Source organism: Onychostoma macrolepis, chromosome 02 (assembly GCF_012432095.1).
Source record: "Onychostoma macrolepis isolate SWU-2019 chromosome 02, ASM1243209v1, whole genome shotgun sequence".
In the NCBI taxonomy this organism is placed as follows: domain Eukaryota; kingdom Metazoa; phylum Chordata; class Actinopteri; order Cypriniformes; family Cyprinidae; genus Onychostoma; species Onychostoma macrolepis.
Window position 1 is genome coordinate 28277945 of NC_081156.1, and position 13631 is coordinate 28291575.

Sequence of the window (13631 nt, forward strand, 5' to 3'; positions counted from 1 at the left end):
TCTCAAAACAAGGTGCAGCAAGTACAGGGGCACTACAGAGTAAGGTTTTCAAAGCTTCATAGGCAGACTGACATTCTGAAGACCACTTAAATGAAACTGCTTTACTTAATAGTCTAGTGAGGGGACTAGCAACAACTGAAAAATTTTTACAAAAGCATCGGTAATAACCAATCATGCCAAGAAATCGACGAAGTTCCTTCTTGGTGATAGGAACAGGAAAATCAAGAATAGCTTGTACTTTCGAATTAAGAAGACGAACTTGACCATTTCCCACCTCTTTTCCTAAATATGTAACGGTGGCACAACCGAATTCACACTTTGATAAATTCAAAGTCAAATTGGCATTTCTCAAGCACTTAAAAACATCATCCAAGGTGTTAAGATGATCTTCCACGTATCAGTATAACACACTACATCGTCCAAATAAGCCTCGCAATTAGACACATTAGACAGCACTATGGACATTAACCGTTGAAACGTTGCTCCAGCATTTCAAGTCCAAAGGCCATAACACGATACTGCATGAATACATCGGAGTGGCGAAAGCAGAGATTTCTGATGCTCGATCTGTAAGTGGCACCTGCCAATATCCTTTTAGTAGATCTAATTTAGTTACGAACTTAGCATTACCTACTCGATCGACACAATCTTCCATACGAGGAAGTGGAAAAGAATCAGCTTTTGTTAAAGCGTTAACCTTACGATAATCGGTACAGAATCTGGAGGACCCATCTGGTTTAGGGACGAGTAGACATGGGGAACACCATGGACTAACACTAGGAACGGCTAAATTGTGCTCTAACAAGTACTGCGTTTCTTGCTTCATTAACTGTCTTTTGCGTGGGTTTACACGATAAGCATTCTGCTTAACTGGGGCATGTGATCCGACATCTATGTCGTGGTTTATCACATGGGTAACCGAAGGAAAATCATTAAACAAAGTTGGATATTTCTCAACAAGATTTAAAATATCAACCTGAGCTGATACAGACAAGTGTAACAATTTTTCTGACAAATTCGACAAGGTTTCAGAATTTGGCAAACGAGCCGATAAAAATGATGCACTATTCATTCTCAAATCATCACTCTCGGTGCGTATTCTGACAGTGACACAGTAACTGGTGCAACAGTAGCGACAGATTTGCGAACATCAGAATCAGAACGTGACACATATGCCTTAAGCATATTAATGTGACAGACGCGTGATTTTCTCCTACGATCGGGGGTTTCAACTATATAATCCGTATCTCCAAGTTTCTCTTTTATCCCATAAGGACCAGCGAATTTTGCTTGGAGCGCCGAACCTGGCGTTGGAATTAAAACGAGAACCTTATCTCCTGCCTGAAATGATCGGGTGACGGTTTTTTTATCGTAGCGGGTTTTCATTTGATTTTGTACTGAACTGAGTGAGCTTTTTGCCAACCTCCACACTGAATGCAAGCGTTCACGAAATAAACTGACATAATCTAAAACACTGGTAGTTGGCGACATACGAGTGGATGACAGAATTTGTTCTTGCAGAATTTTCAACGGACCACGAACTGTGTGTCCAAAAACTAACTCGGAAGAACTGAATCCAAGAGAAGCTTGGGTAGTATTTCGAACTGCGAATAACAAGAGTGGAATGTGCTCATCCCATTCCTTCTCATATTCCACACAAAAGGTCCTGAGCATTGACTTTAAAGTTTGATGGAAACGTTCGATAGCGCCTTGCGATTGAGGGTGGTACGCACTGGATACTTGATGTTTGATAGCTAACTGTTTCATTACCTTTGCGAACACGTTAGACATAAAATTAGTACCTTGGTCAGATTGAATGTACTTGCATTCCAAAAGTAGTACAAAACTTAACCACTGCTTTGACAATGGTACGAGCTTTAATAGAACGCAATGGTATGGCTTCAGGAAATCTGGTGGATGCACACATTAACGTTAAGAGATAAGAATTTCCAGACTTTGTTTTAGGTAATGGCCCCACACAGTCAATCAGGATTCGTTCAAATGGTTCTCCTAATACAGGTATAGGCTTCAACGGAGCAGGAGGAAGTATTTGATTTGGTTTACCAGCAATTTGGCATGCATGACAAGATTTACAAAATTTAGCTACATCCGACTTCATGGAAGGCCAAAAGAAATGTTTCAACAACTGATCATAAGTTTTGCGAATGCCCAGATGACCTGAAAGTTCGTGATCATGAGCTACACTCAGTACATGTTGTCTGTAAGGCTTGAACAATTACTTGAAAAACAGTACTCCAGTCACTCTTTGCATGACGTGGAGACCACTTACGCATCAAAACATCCTCTTCGAAGTAGTATGCCACAGGATGCACGGACAAATCAGACAGCTCGACGGCAGCTTTTATACAATGACTTAAGGTTTGATCAGTACGCTGAGCTTCAATCAACATTGGTTTACCAATGGGTAATCGACCGGAAGTGCACACACTTCTCGTCAACAGTATCCTCACCTTTCTTTATACTATTAAAATTGTCAACACTCAGAAAAGAATCTGAGAGATCTACAGTATCTCTAAATTTACATGCTTGAGATCGAGTAACAACACATGTGCCAAACACATCAGGAAATTCCTCGCACAACACATCACCATCAGGTGCAACAGGAGTATCTATTACCTCAGGCAGACAAAAAACTTTGTCACCTGCCAAATCATTCCCAAGAATGAGTGACACATCTTTAACAGGTAATTGTGCACGGTGCCAGTTTAACACTCCTGAAATAATTCCCGATCGCAGAAACACTTGATGCAAAGGAACTTTAATTACCGTAAGATCAATCCCTTGAACTAACACACTGGAACCACAACTAGACTTTTCAGAAAATGGCAACGCACTTTGCAAGATAAACGATTGGGCGGCGCCAGTATCACGGAGGATGCGAATGTGCTTCATCTCAGAACTGGCTTCAGTCAGTGAAACTATACCATCGTAAATGAATGGTTCAAAAGTTGACTCAACCGACGAACTTGTAGATTCGTTTTGCCCAAGTAACAAAACTGAGCTCTCGATCAAAGCAACACTTTTGAAGGGTTTTCCCTTCTACCTGATTTGCGCTTCAAAGTGGGACAATTTGCAATGAGGTGCCCAACCTCATGACAATAAAAGCATTCGCGGTTTTCCTTACCGTCTACACTTACTACTCTCTTATGTACTACAGCAGTATCTCTAGAAGGACACCCTCGACTAGGAACAATACGCTTTACAGGTGAAAATACTACTCTGTGCGTAAGTACAAATTCATCAGAAAAACTGCGGCTTCAGAAAGAGAAGACACTTTCTGCTCATTTAAATATCTGACGATTTTCTCCGACAGACAATTCTTAAATTCCTCCAACAGTATTAACTCCTTAAGTTGCTCAAACGTGTCTACCTTGTTTGAAGCACACCATCTATCAAACAAATTTGCTTTATCTCTAGCGAACTCAATGAACGCGTTTGGCTAGGGTTTTCACAAGATTTCAAACTTTTGTCGATGCGCTTGGGACTAGCTCGCACGCACGCAATACAGCACTTTTCATCACGTCATAATCCAAGCTCTGTTCGCGTTAATGCGGAGCAGACCTCTTGGGCTTACCTACGAGTTTGCATTGCAGCAACAGCGGCCAAACATTCCGCCATTTTAACGTAGCAGCAATCCGCTCAAACACCGTGAAATAAGTATCTACCTCACTTTCTCTGAACAGCGGTACGAGTGAAATTTGTCGACTAACATCAAATTCAGGTTGACTTACTTGTGGATTTCGTCGAGGTGCAGGAATAGGACTCGGAGTGGAAGCATTTATGGGTAACGGCGCTGGTATGCTCACGCCGAGCGCATCAGCAGCTGAATGTCTACCGGTGACTTCCTGAGCTCGAGCTCCAACTCCTTGAGCTTGATTGCCCGTTGAGATTCTATTTCAACCGTGCGTGCATGCACCAGCTGACTTTGATATCGTTGCTTACTTAACTCTAGATCAAGCTCTTTTAGTCTGATTGCCAACCGAGGATCAATTGAAGAAGGAGATCGTCGGGATCCATGCCGCCATCTCCTCGGGTTTGGGATACTCCGCCCCTCACCCACGTAAATTGGCAACTGATCTGCAACACCCGCTTCACTCACCTCCGGCAAAACTCCATTTTCCACCAAATGCTTATAAATCACCTCCTTGAGTTCTCGCTTCACTGCACCACGAAGAACTTTAATTTGATATAACTCAGCAATCGAAAATAAATCATCCTTACGACAAATGTCCAATTGTTCAACAGAAGGTTGAATTGCAAATTTTTCCAACTCAAATTTCAAGACATTTCAATTCCCTCCCCTTAAATTGAAAACCACTAGCCAAACGAAAATATACAAAGCAAATTTCATCGGTCTTTTCTAAAATGCAATAACACGGCAACAAACACAAGCTTCCGATTTCATTGATTTTTTTTCCTTTTTTTTCTAACAAGTTCACAAATTCTCTTTAAAAGAGAATTAAAAGAATAAAAGAGGAAGTATAAATTTCGGTTTTTAAGACGAGCCCCCAATTTCTGTTACGACCGTCTAGGGGTCGGTCGCATCAGAAAGGGAAAGGAGAGTCTTATGCCAGAGAGAACAATGATTAACAAGCTTTTATTTTGAAAAAGTAAGGGTTTAGCATCAGGGGAAGACAAGGCCAAAATAACAAACAAAAATAACTTATTAAACCTCTATCTTCCCTAAATCGAAATGAAAGAAAAATAAAATACAATTACAACTTACCTAACTCCCTTTCCCAAAAACAATATAATAAAGACATTTATACAGAAATAAAATGGCGTCTATCCCCCTACGTCCCTTATCACAAATTCTTATAACCTATTTCAAAAGCTATCTATAAGTTATCAGTTAACCATTCACAATCAGAAGTAACAAATAACAACGGAGCAGAAACACACACAACTGCGCGGCACTACGATACAACGAGAAGTACTATGGCACAAGAGGCCTCGATCAGCATTTTAGGGGAATCCTTTATCCAAGTCAGGCAAGGATAAGAACCAATCGCCACCTCCATCCAATTAACTCCAAGAACCGCCTTCCTGAAAACAAATATAGACATACACAAAAAAAACACAAGAGGGCAGCAAAGAAACAACAGACAAATGACTGAAGGTCATAACAACATGAAAGGAAGGATCTGATATAGTTTAATACAAAGCTCTCTTATACAAAATGTTGCATGTTCCTCGATATAAGTGCTGCATCTGTCATCGGAGAGTTTCCAAATGGTGTCTCTTTGACAATATTTCTTTACTCTCTGTCAGTGCGTGTCTTCAGTGACATCCATATTGTCAATCTTTCTTAAATCTATACATCAGCCAGCACAGAGAAAGACTGTTTGCACTGAAGAGTGCAAATATTAGATTTACCAGTTTGTTCTGGTTTTCGCCGACAGGGCCTGTTCTCTGCATTCATCTCATTAAATAGGATATTGTTCTGATGACTATGAGGAATTTACAAAGAGATTATGACTATGGTGTTTGATCACCATTATAACCCCTGCATATTCATGTTTTCAGGAATGTTTGTTTAATTTCTGCCAAGGGCGTAACCATGGTATAGATATTGGGGGGGTCCAAATGTGAACACCCACTGAATCTAGCGAATGATAACCGTCTTTTGCTAATTTGACTATCCCAATAATACGTTTGTGGGTGGAATTAGTGTAAATAGCCTCTGTCAACAACATGGATATTGGCACTTAGACACTTCGATTTATTTATTTTTTTATTCCCAACAATTAAACAGTTGCCCACAGAAAAAAAACAGCACCCCCACTTCCCGCGCCTCTGTTACCGTCTGGAAAAAAAAGGCGAATGTCCGCCTGTTCATCCGGTCCTGCTTCTTTGTTTTAGCTCCTACCTTCATTTCATTTAAGCACCAGTTACAGTCGGACTGAGCGGTTTTTTCAAACGATGCCGCAAGCCGGCGTTTACGGGCTCAACCAAGTGTACAATCGAGGGGGGGGGTGGTCACACAGTTTTGTTTCCCTTGTTTTTCCTAAATTGAAAGTAAATCGGAAATAACAGATCCACTAGGCTACAACCAGGGTTCATTAAAGGAGGGCATACCATATGTCACATATTACAATATAATAGGCCTATTATTGGGGGGGACAGATTGGTATTTTTCCACGTCCCCCCCAAAGTATATGGTGGTTACGCCCATGATTTCTGCACATAGGAGGTTTATGATGGTTGTGAGGAGAAAAATAAAATACATATATATATATATATATATATATATATATATATATATATATATATATATATATATATATATATAGCAATTTATATACATTAATTTGATTAATTGACAAAATCTCTTATGTAAAGTACTTCACAGATTTTTTCCTCATCTAAATAAAGTGACAAAAATAAATAAATGAAGTTCATAAGCTGAAAAGTAAGACCCAATGCTGTTATTGTTAACTAATACAGTACATAATACAAAAGAAAAACTATTGACAGAATAGGATAAAATGACATAAGTACACACAAAATGACTAAAACTAAAATGATACATGTATGTATATAAACACTGATTCAGAATATTACAATAATAGTATATAAATAATACTAAAATAACTAACTAGTATGAAATAGTTTATAAAGTTTAGAATTTTAAGACTTTTCAAGATTATAAAACAACCTTTCTCCATTGTGTTTCAGGTCCAGTGTTATGACCCAGAGTCAGACAGCTGGGAGCTGAAGGCACCTATTCCCTTCACCAAACCCAATATCTCTGCCATTTCTCTCAATCACCTCATCTACGTATGCGGTGGCCTCACCAAGTCCATCTACTGCTACGATCCTTCACAGGACCACTGGATGCATGTGGGCCACACCTTCAGCAGACAGGTACCTGAAGCCTAGTGAAAACCTCAAAGTTCCTGTCATTTAGTCCCATATACTGATTCTATTATTGTCTGTGCGTTTAGGAGAGTTGTGGTATGTCCGTTTGTAATGGAAAGATCTACATCCTGGGTGGACGGGGAGAAAACGGCGAAGCCTCTGACAACATTGTGGGCTACGATCCGGCCTCCGGCATCATCACATGCACGCCTGCTATGCCTCGTCCCATCTCCTACCATGGCTGTGTTACCATACAACGTTTCAGCGAAAAACAACACAAACCCTGAAAGCATCTGCAAATGCACATGCAGAGTGTCCCAAACATGGAGCTGTAGACTCTTACATCCATATCAAAAATAACTTTGCATCGTGACAATTGCTATTTTTCTATTACTTATGCAGTTAACACATATACATCTACATGCACTGTAGATGCAGCACCATGTTTAACTGCTACAGTTGATTTCATCATCAGGCCAAAGCCGTTAATATCTGGAAGACAGCAGTCAACTGACTTTTTTTCTGGAACAAGGAAGTATGTAAAACCTTCCTCATAGCTGACGTACATTCAGAGAATGAGTCAGATCTAATGGACTAATCATATAGATGCAGTGATGTCCTGTATTGATTGATTTAAAAAAACACCACAAATGCACACTTGTAATATTTTTCTTTCTTTTCTGATTTTTGTTGTGGTAATTTTTTCCCACACGTTTTTATTTTTTAAATGTGCTTGTTTACGCCATTAACTTTAACTATTTCTTAGTGCTGTCAAACAAAAGTTTAAAGTTTACAAAATAAAGGTTTTTGTTTACATAATATATGTAAGTGTACTGGGTTTATTTATTATGTATATATAAACACACATACAGTATATATTACATGTATATACATTTACATTACTATATATACAAATTTATTTTAAATGTATACATGCATGTGTTTGTATTTATATATAAATATACATATACACAGTACACACTCATATTATAAACAAAAACTTATTTTGGATGCGATTAATCGTTTGACAGCACTACTATTTCTGTTATTTTGTAGCATTATTCTTGCATTTTGACAACGTTTGTAAAGTCTGCAGACAGAAACTTTTTTAGGTTCATTCTTGGGGTGATTTTAATGTGCTATTTACTCTTTTTACATCATATTATGATTAAGTAAAAGAAAGCACTTAAATACTACATCAGACATGCTGTATGAGGTTTTCAAGAGGAGGTTTTTGCATTCTAAGCATTTGAAAACCTAAGGCTGGAAACCATACACCTCAGTGATGGACAGCTCTGATTCTGGTCAATGAATTGTCACGTCAGGTTCTTATAGGTTCTTGATGAACCGTATAGCTGTGAAACAAATTTTTTCCCTGTGTATCATATCTGTATTTAAGCGTCTACTTATCTTTAGTGTGACAACCAGGATGTGCCTTTCTGATCTTTTTTTTTTTTTTTATCAGAGCCCCAATCATGCACTTGTATGCACTAGTGTTAGTAATATATGGCAATGTAAATACATTCTACTCATTTAATGTTATCTGTGTTATTTTACGTTGTGCTTTGTAAACAGTCTCATAGCTGTAGATAGCATCTGAGTTTTTGAGTTGGACTGTCGGAAATTCTTGTGTTTGCGTGTATGGTTGTGCGTGTTCAAATTAACCTGGAACTGTTTTCATGTTTAGCAGCAAGATAACTGCAGTCTGCTCTAGCACTTATCAGTACTGGAAGCAGGCATTTACCTGTCAGAATAATTGTGTAATTCATCTGAACATGTCAGGCAGGATGCTGGCAGCTAGTTTACCCAAAGCACTGCGTCTCCTGCATTTCTGCCTGCAATGACAAAAATATAAGTGAGTCTGTATATACTTATTTATATGTTTTCATATACATAATGTTGATTTGTGCTTCGATCATTTTGATTATTACCAACTGTACTGGTCTAAACTTTTTGTAAATGTTATTTTGCCAACATACTGTATGTTCCATTATGCTATTTTTAAAAAATAATATCTGACAAATTTTCAAACCCAGCTTTATATTGTTTGTCTCGGTTAGATGTGGTGTTTTGCAGGATTGTATGGACACAGTTGGTCCAAGCTCTGAGTTGGTTTTCAACTCATTCATAAGTATAACCTGGTATTTTTGTTGCAGTAGAAACTCCTAAAAATGCAGTTTCGGACCATTTCATTTCAGTGGAATGAACCGGTAGCTGTAATTGAGCCTGAGTCCAAAGCATAAGAAGTATTGGACATGTTTCAAATATAACAATAATAAACCGTACTTTGTAAAACTGTAAAAGTGCCTCAATAAAAAAGTTCATTTGCGATGATTTATGTTGTCATTTCATGTAACTGTCAGAATGTCTTGAAGCATAAAGTATGTGTTTGTACAGCCCTCTTTATACCTGTGGTTACGGAAATGGGCATTCCTTGGAATACTTGTGCATTATTCAGGATTCTATGGAAATTCCTCAAAAGGAAACCTAAGCTGTATTCCTCATACTCCGGTGAAGACGTGTCAGGTTGATTAAAAAAACATAATTCCACTCATATTTAAAAAAAAAAAAATGTTTGCTTACCCATTCTGAACAAATTACCCAAGCTCAAGAAAAAAAAAAAAAGCAAAAGCAACTATTTTACAGTTTACTGGAAGTTTTGGGACCATGACCATCTTTACAACTGGTCAAGGCTTTTAAGTTCTGCCCAAACAATTTGCCCCATACATGTACATGTCTCAGCTCATGCCTAGGCCCAGACTTTATGCATTTTCTGTGCTAATTTTCAGGGGAAATCTGCAGAATGTATTTAAATATTCTGAAAATCTTTTACCAGATCGGAGAGTACTATAGTGTTATTGGTAGCTGAAGGCATATTCAAATTAACCAAAATAATATATTTTAAAAAGCAGTATTCTGTTGACTCCTTATTAAAGCTAGTATATACAAGTCTAAGTGATGTTATAATAGGCATCATTATACATTGTACACAAATATTGTTGAAGCACCAGTACATTTAGTAAATGACAATTAATAATACTAAAATATATATATATATATATATATAGCTATCTGAATCTATATGCCTACATAAGCATCAGCGAAACTTTAACCACTGTACTTTAACTTAAAAAAATTGAGTTGCCTTAAAGTTAAGTAATAATAATTTAAAAAAATAAGTTAAGTGAATTAAGTTCACTTAACTTTTTAAAAAAATAATTTAATTATTTATTTTAAGGCAATGGGTTTCCTCAATTTTTTTAAGTTAAGTCAACTTATCACTTTTTACAGTGTACCTGAGACAATGTTTCATGAAAAATGCAATTGATAAAATTGACATTGCCTTTGTAAAATCTGATTCTAAATGAAATTGTTTGCTCTGGCATGACAAATGACAAGTTTCCTTTATGAATGGAAATATGGGTTAAAAAGCAACAAGCATAATGACGATGTGAATTCCTATAATGTTTGTGTTTTCTTGTAATGTTCATTATTAGTTCAAGCAGAGCCCCTCAGGTGATGAAAGCTGAAGTGTTGACGTATTGATGTGTAAAGAGCTGATTGGAATGGATGACTGAATGTGGTTGAATGTGAAACTGTAAATACCTAAGTGGAAATGAAAAATACGAAAATGTTGTTTCTTGACATGGTACACAACAGTGTTATTTTAGTAACATTGAGATACTATTATTTTTATTAATATTAATATTTTTACTATTAATTTTATTAATATTTTGAATCAGTTTTAATTTTTACATTTTCTGTTTTAATATTAGTTTTAGTTAAAATTTTAGTTTTTCTTTTAATTTTTACTAGTTTTTTAAAAATATATGACTATATAGTTTTATTAATTTTCATTTCAGTTTTAGTTTATTTTAACACTTCAAGTTAACCTGAATTAATATGAGAAATGTTGCTGTAAATTTTACAACAACAAACAACTACTATCTACCATCACAATACTGCAGTATACTGCAACAGTCGTTTTTATAAGTAGTTGCCAAAAAATTTTAATGTATATAATGCCAGAGTAGAAGATGTGTGCCTTTTCCTTTTTAAACATGACTTATGGTGAGATGTTGCTGTAAATGTGGTTTTCAGCGCCACCCTTTGGTCAGACTCGGGTATAGCATGGCCTAACTCAGTAAATCAGGTTCAAAATTTCCATTTATTTTCTAGCATATACTGTCTCCTGGCGGATTGTATTTTTCAGAAATACACTATTGGGACTACATGTAAACAGAACACACACACACACACGTGTGTGTGTGTGTGTGTGTGTGTGTGTGTATATATATATATATATATATATAATTTTTTTTTTTTTTTTTTGCTCCTGGCAGATCCGTGAGGTAGGTAGGTAGTGTGTGCATTAATTTATACTGAATTCTGAAGCAGATATTTGCAAAAATAAAATAGCTCATTTGAATATATCATATTTGAATATAATTATATTAATAATAATATTTAATATAATATTTTAGTTCCCAGCTCAGGTACTGGTAATAATGTTTTCCTAGCCCAGGGGTTTTCTGTCTACTCTTTAAGATGTTGTAATTTATCCATTTTAAAGTTAATCTAGTTTGAGTTTATTGTATAAAGACCCAATTTATACTGTGAAAAAAGGTTTCTAATAATCATTACATTATATGTTTCCTATTCATTAAAGTAATGTGATATTTATTTAATTATTTATTTATAACTTTTCCCGTCTAAATAGTTCCACGGGCCCACTGGGGGTCCCTGGATCTCAGCTTCAAACCCCTGATCTCGCTAATGTAGGCCGCGCGCTCGCTGCGCTCTTTCCTGAGCGGGAACGCGCCCTGCACGAGTTCGTGTGTCCGCGCGAGACTTTCATGTGCGCGAGACCTACCGAAGCTAACGGCTAAACACCTCACCGTTAAACACCTCACCAGCCAATTCAGCGTAGGTTTACCGTGTAAATAAACACACTGACCACTTTTGTGCGTGTTTACGTCACGTTTTGCGCAGTTTAGAAAAGCGTTAATGGTGTGAGTTGTGCAATAACTGCTTAAAAAGCTGTTGTTTTGTTTAGCGTAGTGTATGTCTGTCAGATTAGCAGCTACTTATTTCTGTTGTTAGTTGTTTTTAAACCTCTGCAACAACTAATATCAGTTTGTCAAGGAAATGTAATCACACTTGCATGCTCATATACTAGGGCTGTGTCTCAAAATCTAAAAAGCTGCCTACCTAGGACGCATTTTTAGACATTACAAGCAAGCAGGTAAGCAGCTGTAAGTTTTGAGACTCAGCCTCTGTGTGCCTGTTCAAGTTTGTTGTTGTTTATATGGCATGTTGTGTACTGTGTCTGCAGTCCAGCCAATGAGTGATCATGTCTGGGGTGAAAAGGAAAATAGAGGACAAAGATCCTGACTATGAGGACATCACCCAAGTGCAGGAGAACAAGAGGAGTAAAGTGGTGGAGCAGAATGGTAAGACTTGGTTCCTAACAGTGTTGTAGAGTATCACACAAGTTGTTTTTTAATCTGCCTGTTTGATTTTTACTAGCCCGTGAAGCTGCGGTGCAGAAGATTGAAGCGATCATCAAGGATCAGTTTTCTCTGGAGATGAAGAATAAAGAGCATGAGATTGAGGTTATCGGGCAGGTAATTGTCTGTCCATTACTCACTTTTTTTTAGGACTAGCAGTGCTTTGTTAGTCCAGAAGTACTTTAATCAGCGGTGCAACAAGTACTAAGAAACTGTATTTAAGTTCAGTTATGGGTACCGTGTCAACACTTAATTTAAAAGTCAAAGTACTTGAGACAAAGTAAACACCTAAAGCTGTAGTTCACTTGATAAATTTTAAAATCTGAACTATAATCTGTTTTTTTCCCCCCCCTCAGAGGTTGAATGAGGCCAGGAGAATGATGGACAAGCTCAGAGCGTGCATTGTCGCAAACTACTATGCCAATGCTGGCCAGCCTAAAGTCCCTGAGGTAATCTATAGAGATTAGATGCACTGATACTTTTTGTCTATAGAGTAAAAGAGTCGAGTTCCAGAAGTAAAAATACTATTAATTTTCTCCATAGGGCAGTTGATTTTAAATGATAATTTATATATCATTAAAGACAGGCCTGCTGTGATCTATGAGGTTGTTAATATTTTAAAATACATTACCCATGGTTTTGCAAAAAATCTCCACCAATCACCAAATTGCACTTAAAAAAACTCTTTATGGTCTGCCTGCTCCCATAATGCATTGCGAATTTCCTCAATCTAGTAACAGATTTGTTTGCATAATATATGTAAGTGTGTGTGTGTGTGTGTGTGTATATATATATATATAACATACACACACACTATCGGTCAAAAGTTTTAGAACAGATTTTTAAAGAAGTATCATCTGCTCACCAAGCCTGCATTTATTTGATCCGAAGTACAGAAAAAAACAGTAAAATTTTGAATATATTTTAAAATGTAATTTGTTCCTGTGAGTTCAAAGCTGAATTTTTAGCATCATTACTCCAGTCACATGTACCTTTGGAAATCATTCTAATATGCTGATTTGCTGTTCAAGAAACGTTTATATATATATATATATATATATATATATATATATATATAAATGTGTCTGTGTGTGTTTAGGTGTATGTGTGTACATATATAATATATATATATAAACTATTGAATAATAACGCATTAACGCAAATGAATTTTAACGGCACTAATTTTATTAACGTGCGATTAACGCAGCGCGCATTTTCTGTTTGACCCATGGACTAGCC

The 13631-nt window shown here is 36.9% G+C and overlaps 2 protein-coding genes across 5 annotated transcripts in view; both read left to right on the top strand.

Annotated features, from left to right (window-relative positions):
• Nucleotides 1-9216, top strand: part of klhl24a (kelch-like family member 24a) — a 28367-nt gene extending 19151 nt beyond the window's left edge. The window contains exons 7-8 of the mRNA XM_058751769.1: nt 6700-6888; nt 6969-9216. Of these exons, the coding sequence (XP_058607752.1) occupies nt 6700-6888; nt 6969-7169 (390 nt within the window). The 3' untranslated portion in view covers nt 7170-9216. The remainder of the gene's footprint in view (nt 1-6699; nt 6889-6968) is intronic.
• Nucleotides 9217-11668: 2452 nt separating this feature from the next.
• The window catches only part of yeats2 (YEATS domain containing 2), a 35913-nt gene continuing 33950 nt past the window's right edge, over nt 11669-13631 (top strand). Inside the window, exons 1-4 of one of the 4 annotated variants that reach the window (XM_058760046.1) lie at nt 11669-11808; nt 12218-12335; nt 12412-12509; nt 12749-12841. In XM_058760046.1, coding sequence (XP_058616029.1) covers nt 12236-12335; nt 12412-12509; nt 12749-12841 — 291 coding nt within the window. In that variant the 5' untranslated portion in view covers nt 11669-11808; nt 12218-12235. Of the gene's footprint in view, nt 11809-11828; nt 12128-12217; nt 12336-12411; nt 12510-12748; nt 12842-13631 lie in introns of those variants that run through there. The other 3 variants (XM_058760060.1, XM_058760034.1, XM_058760055.1) reach the window with 3 other exon arrangements.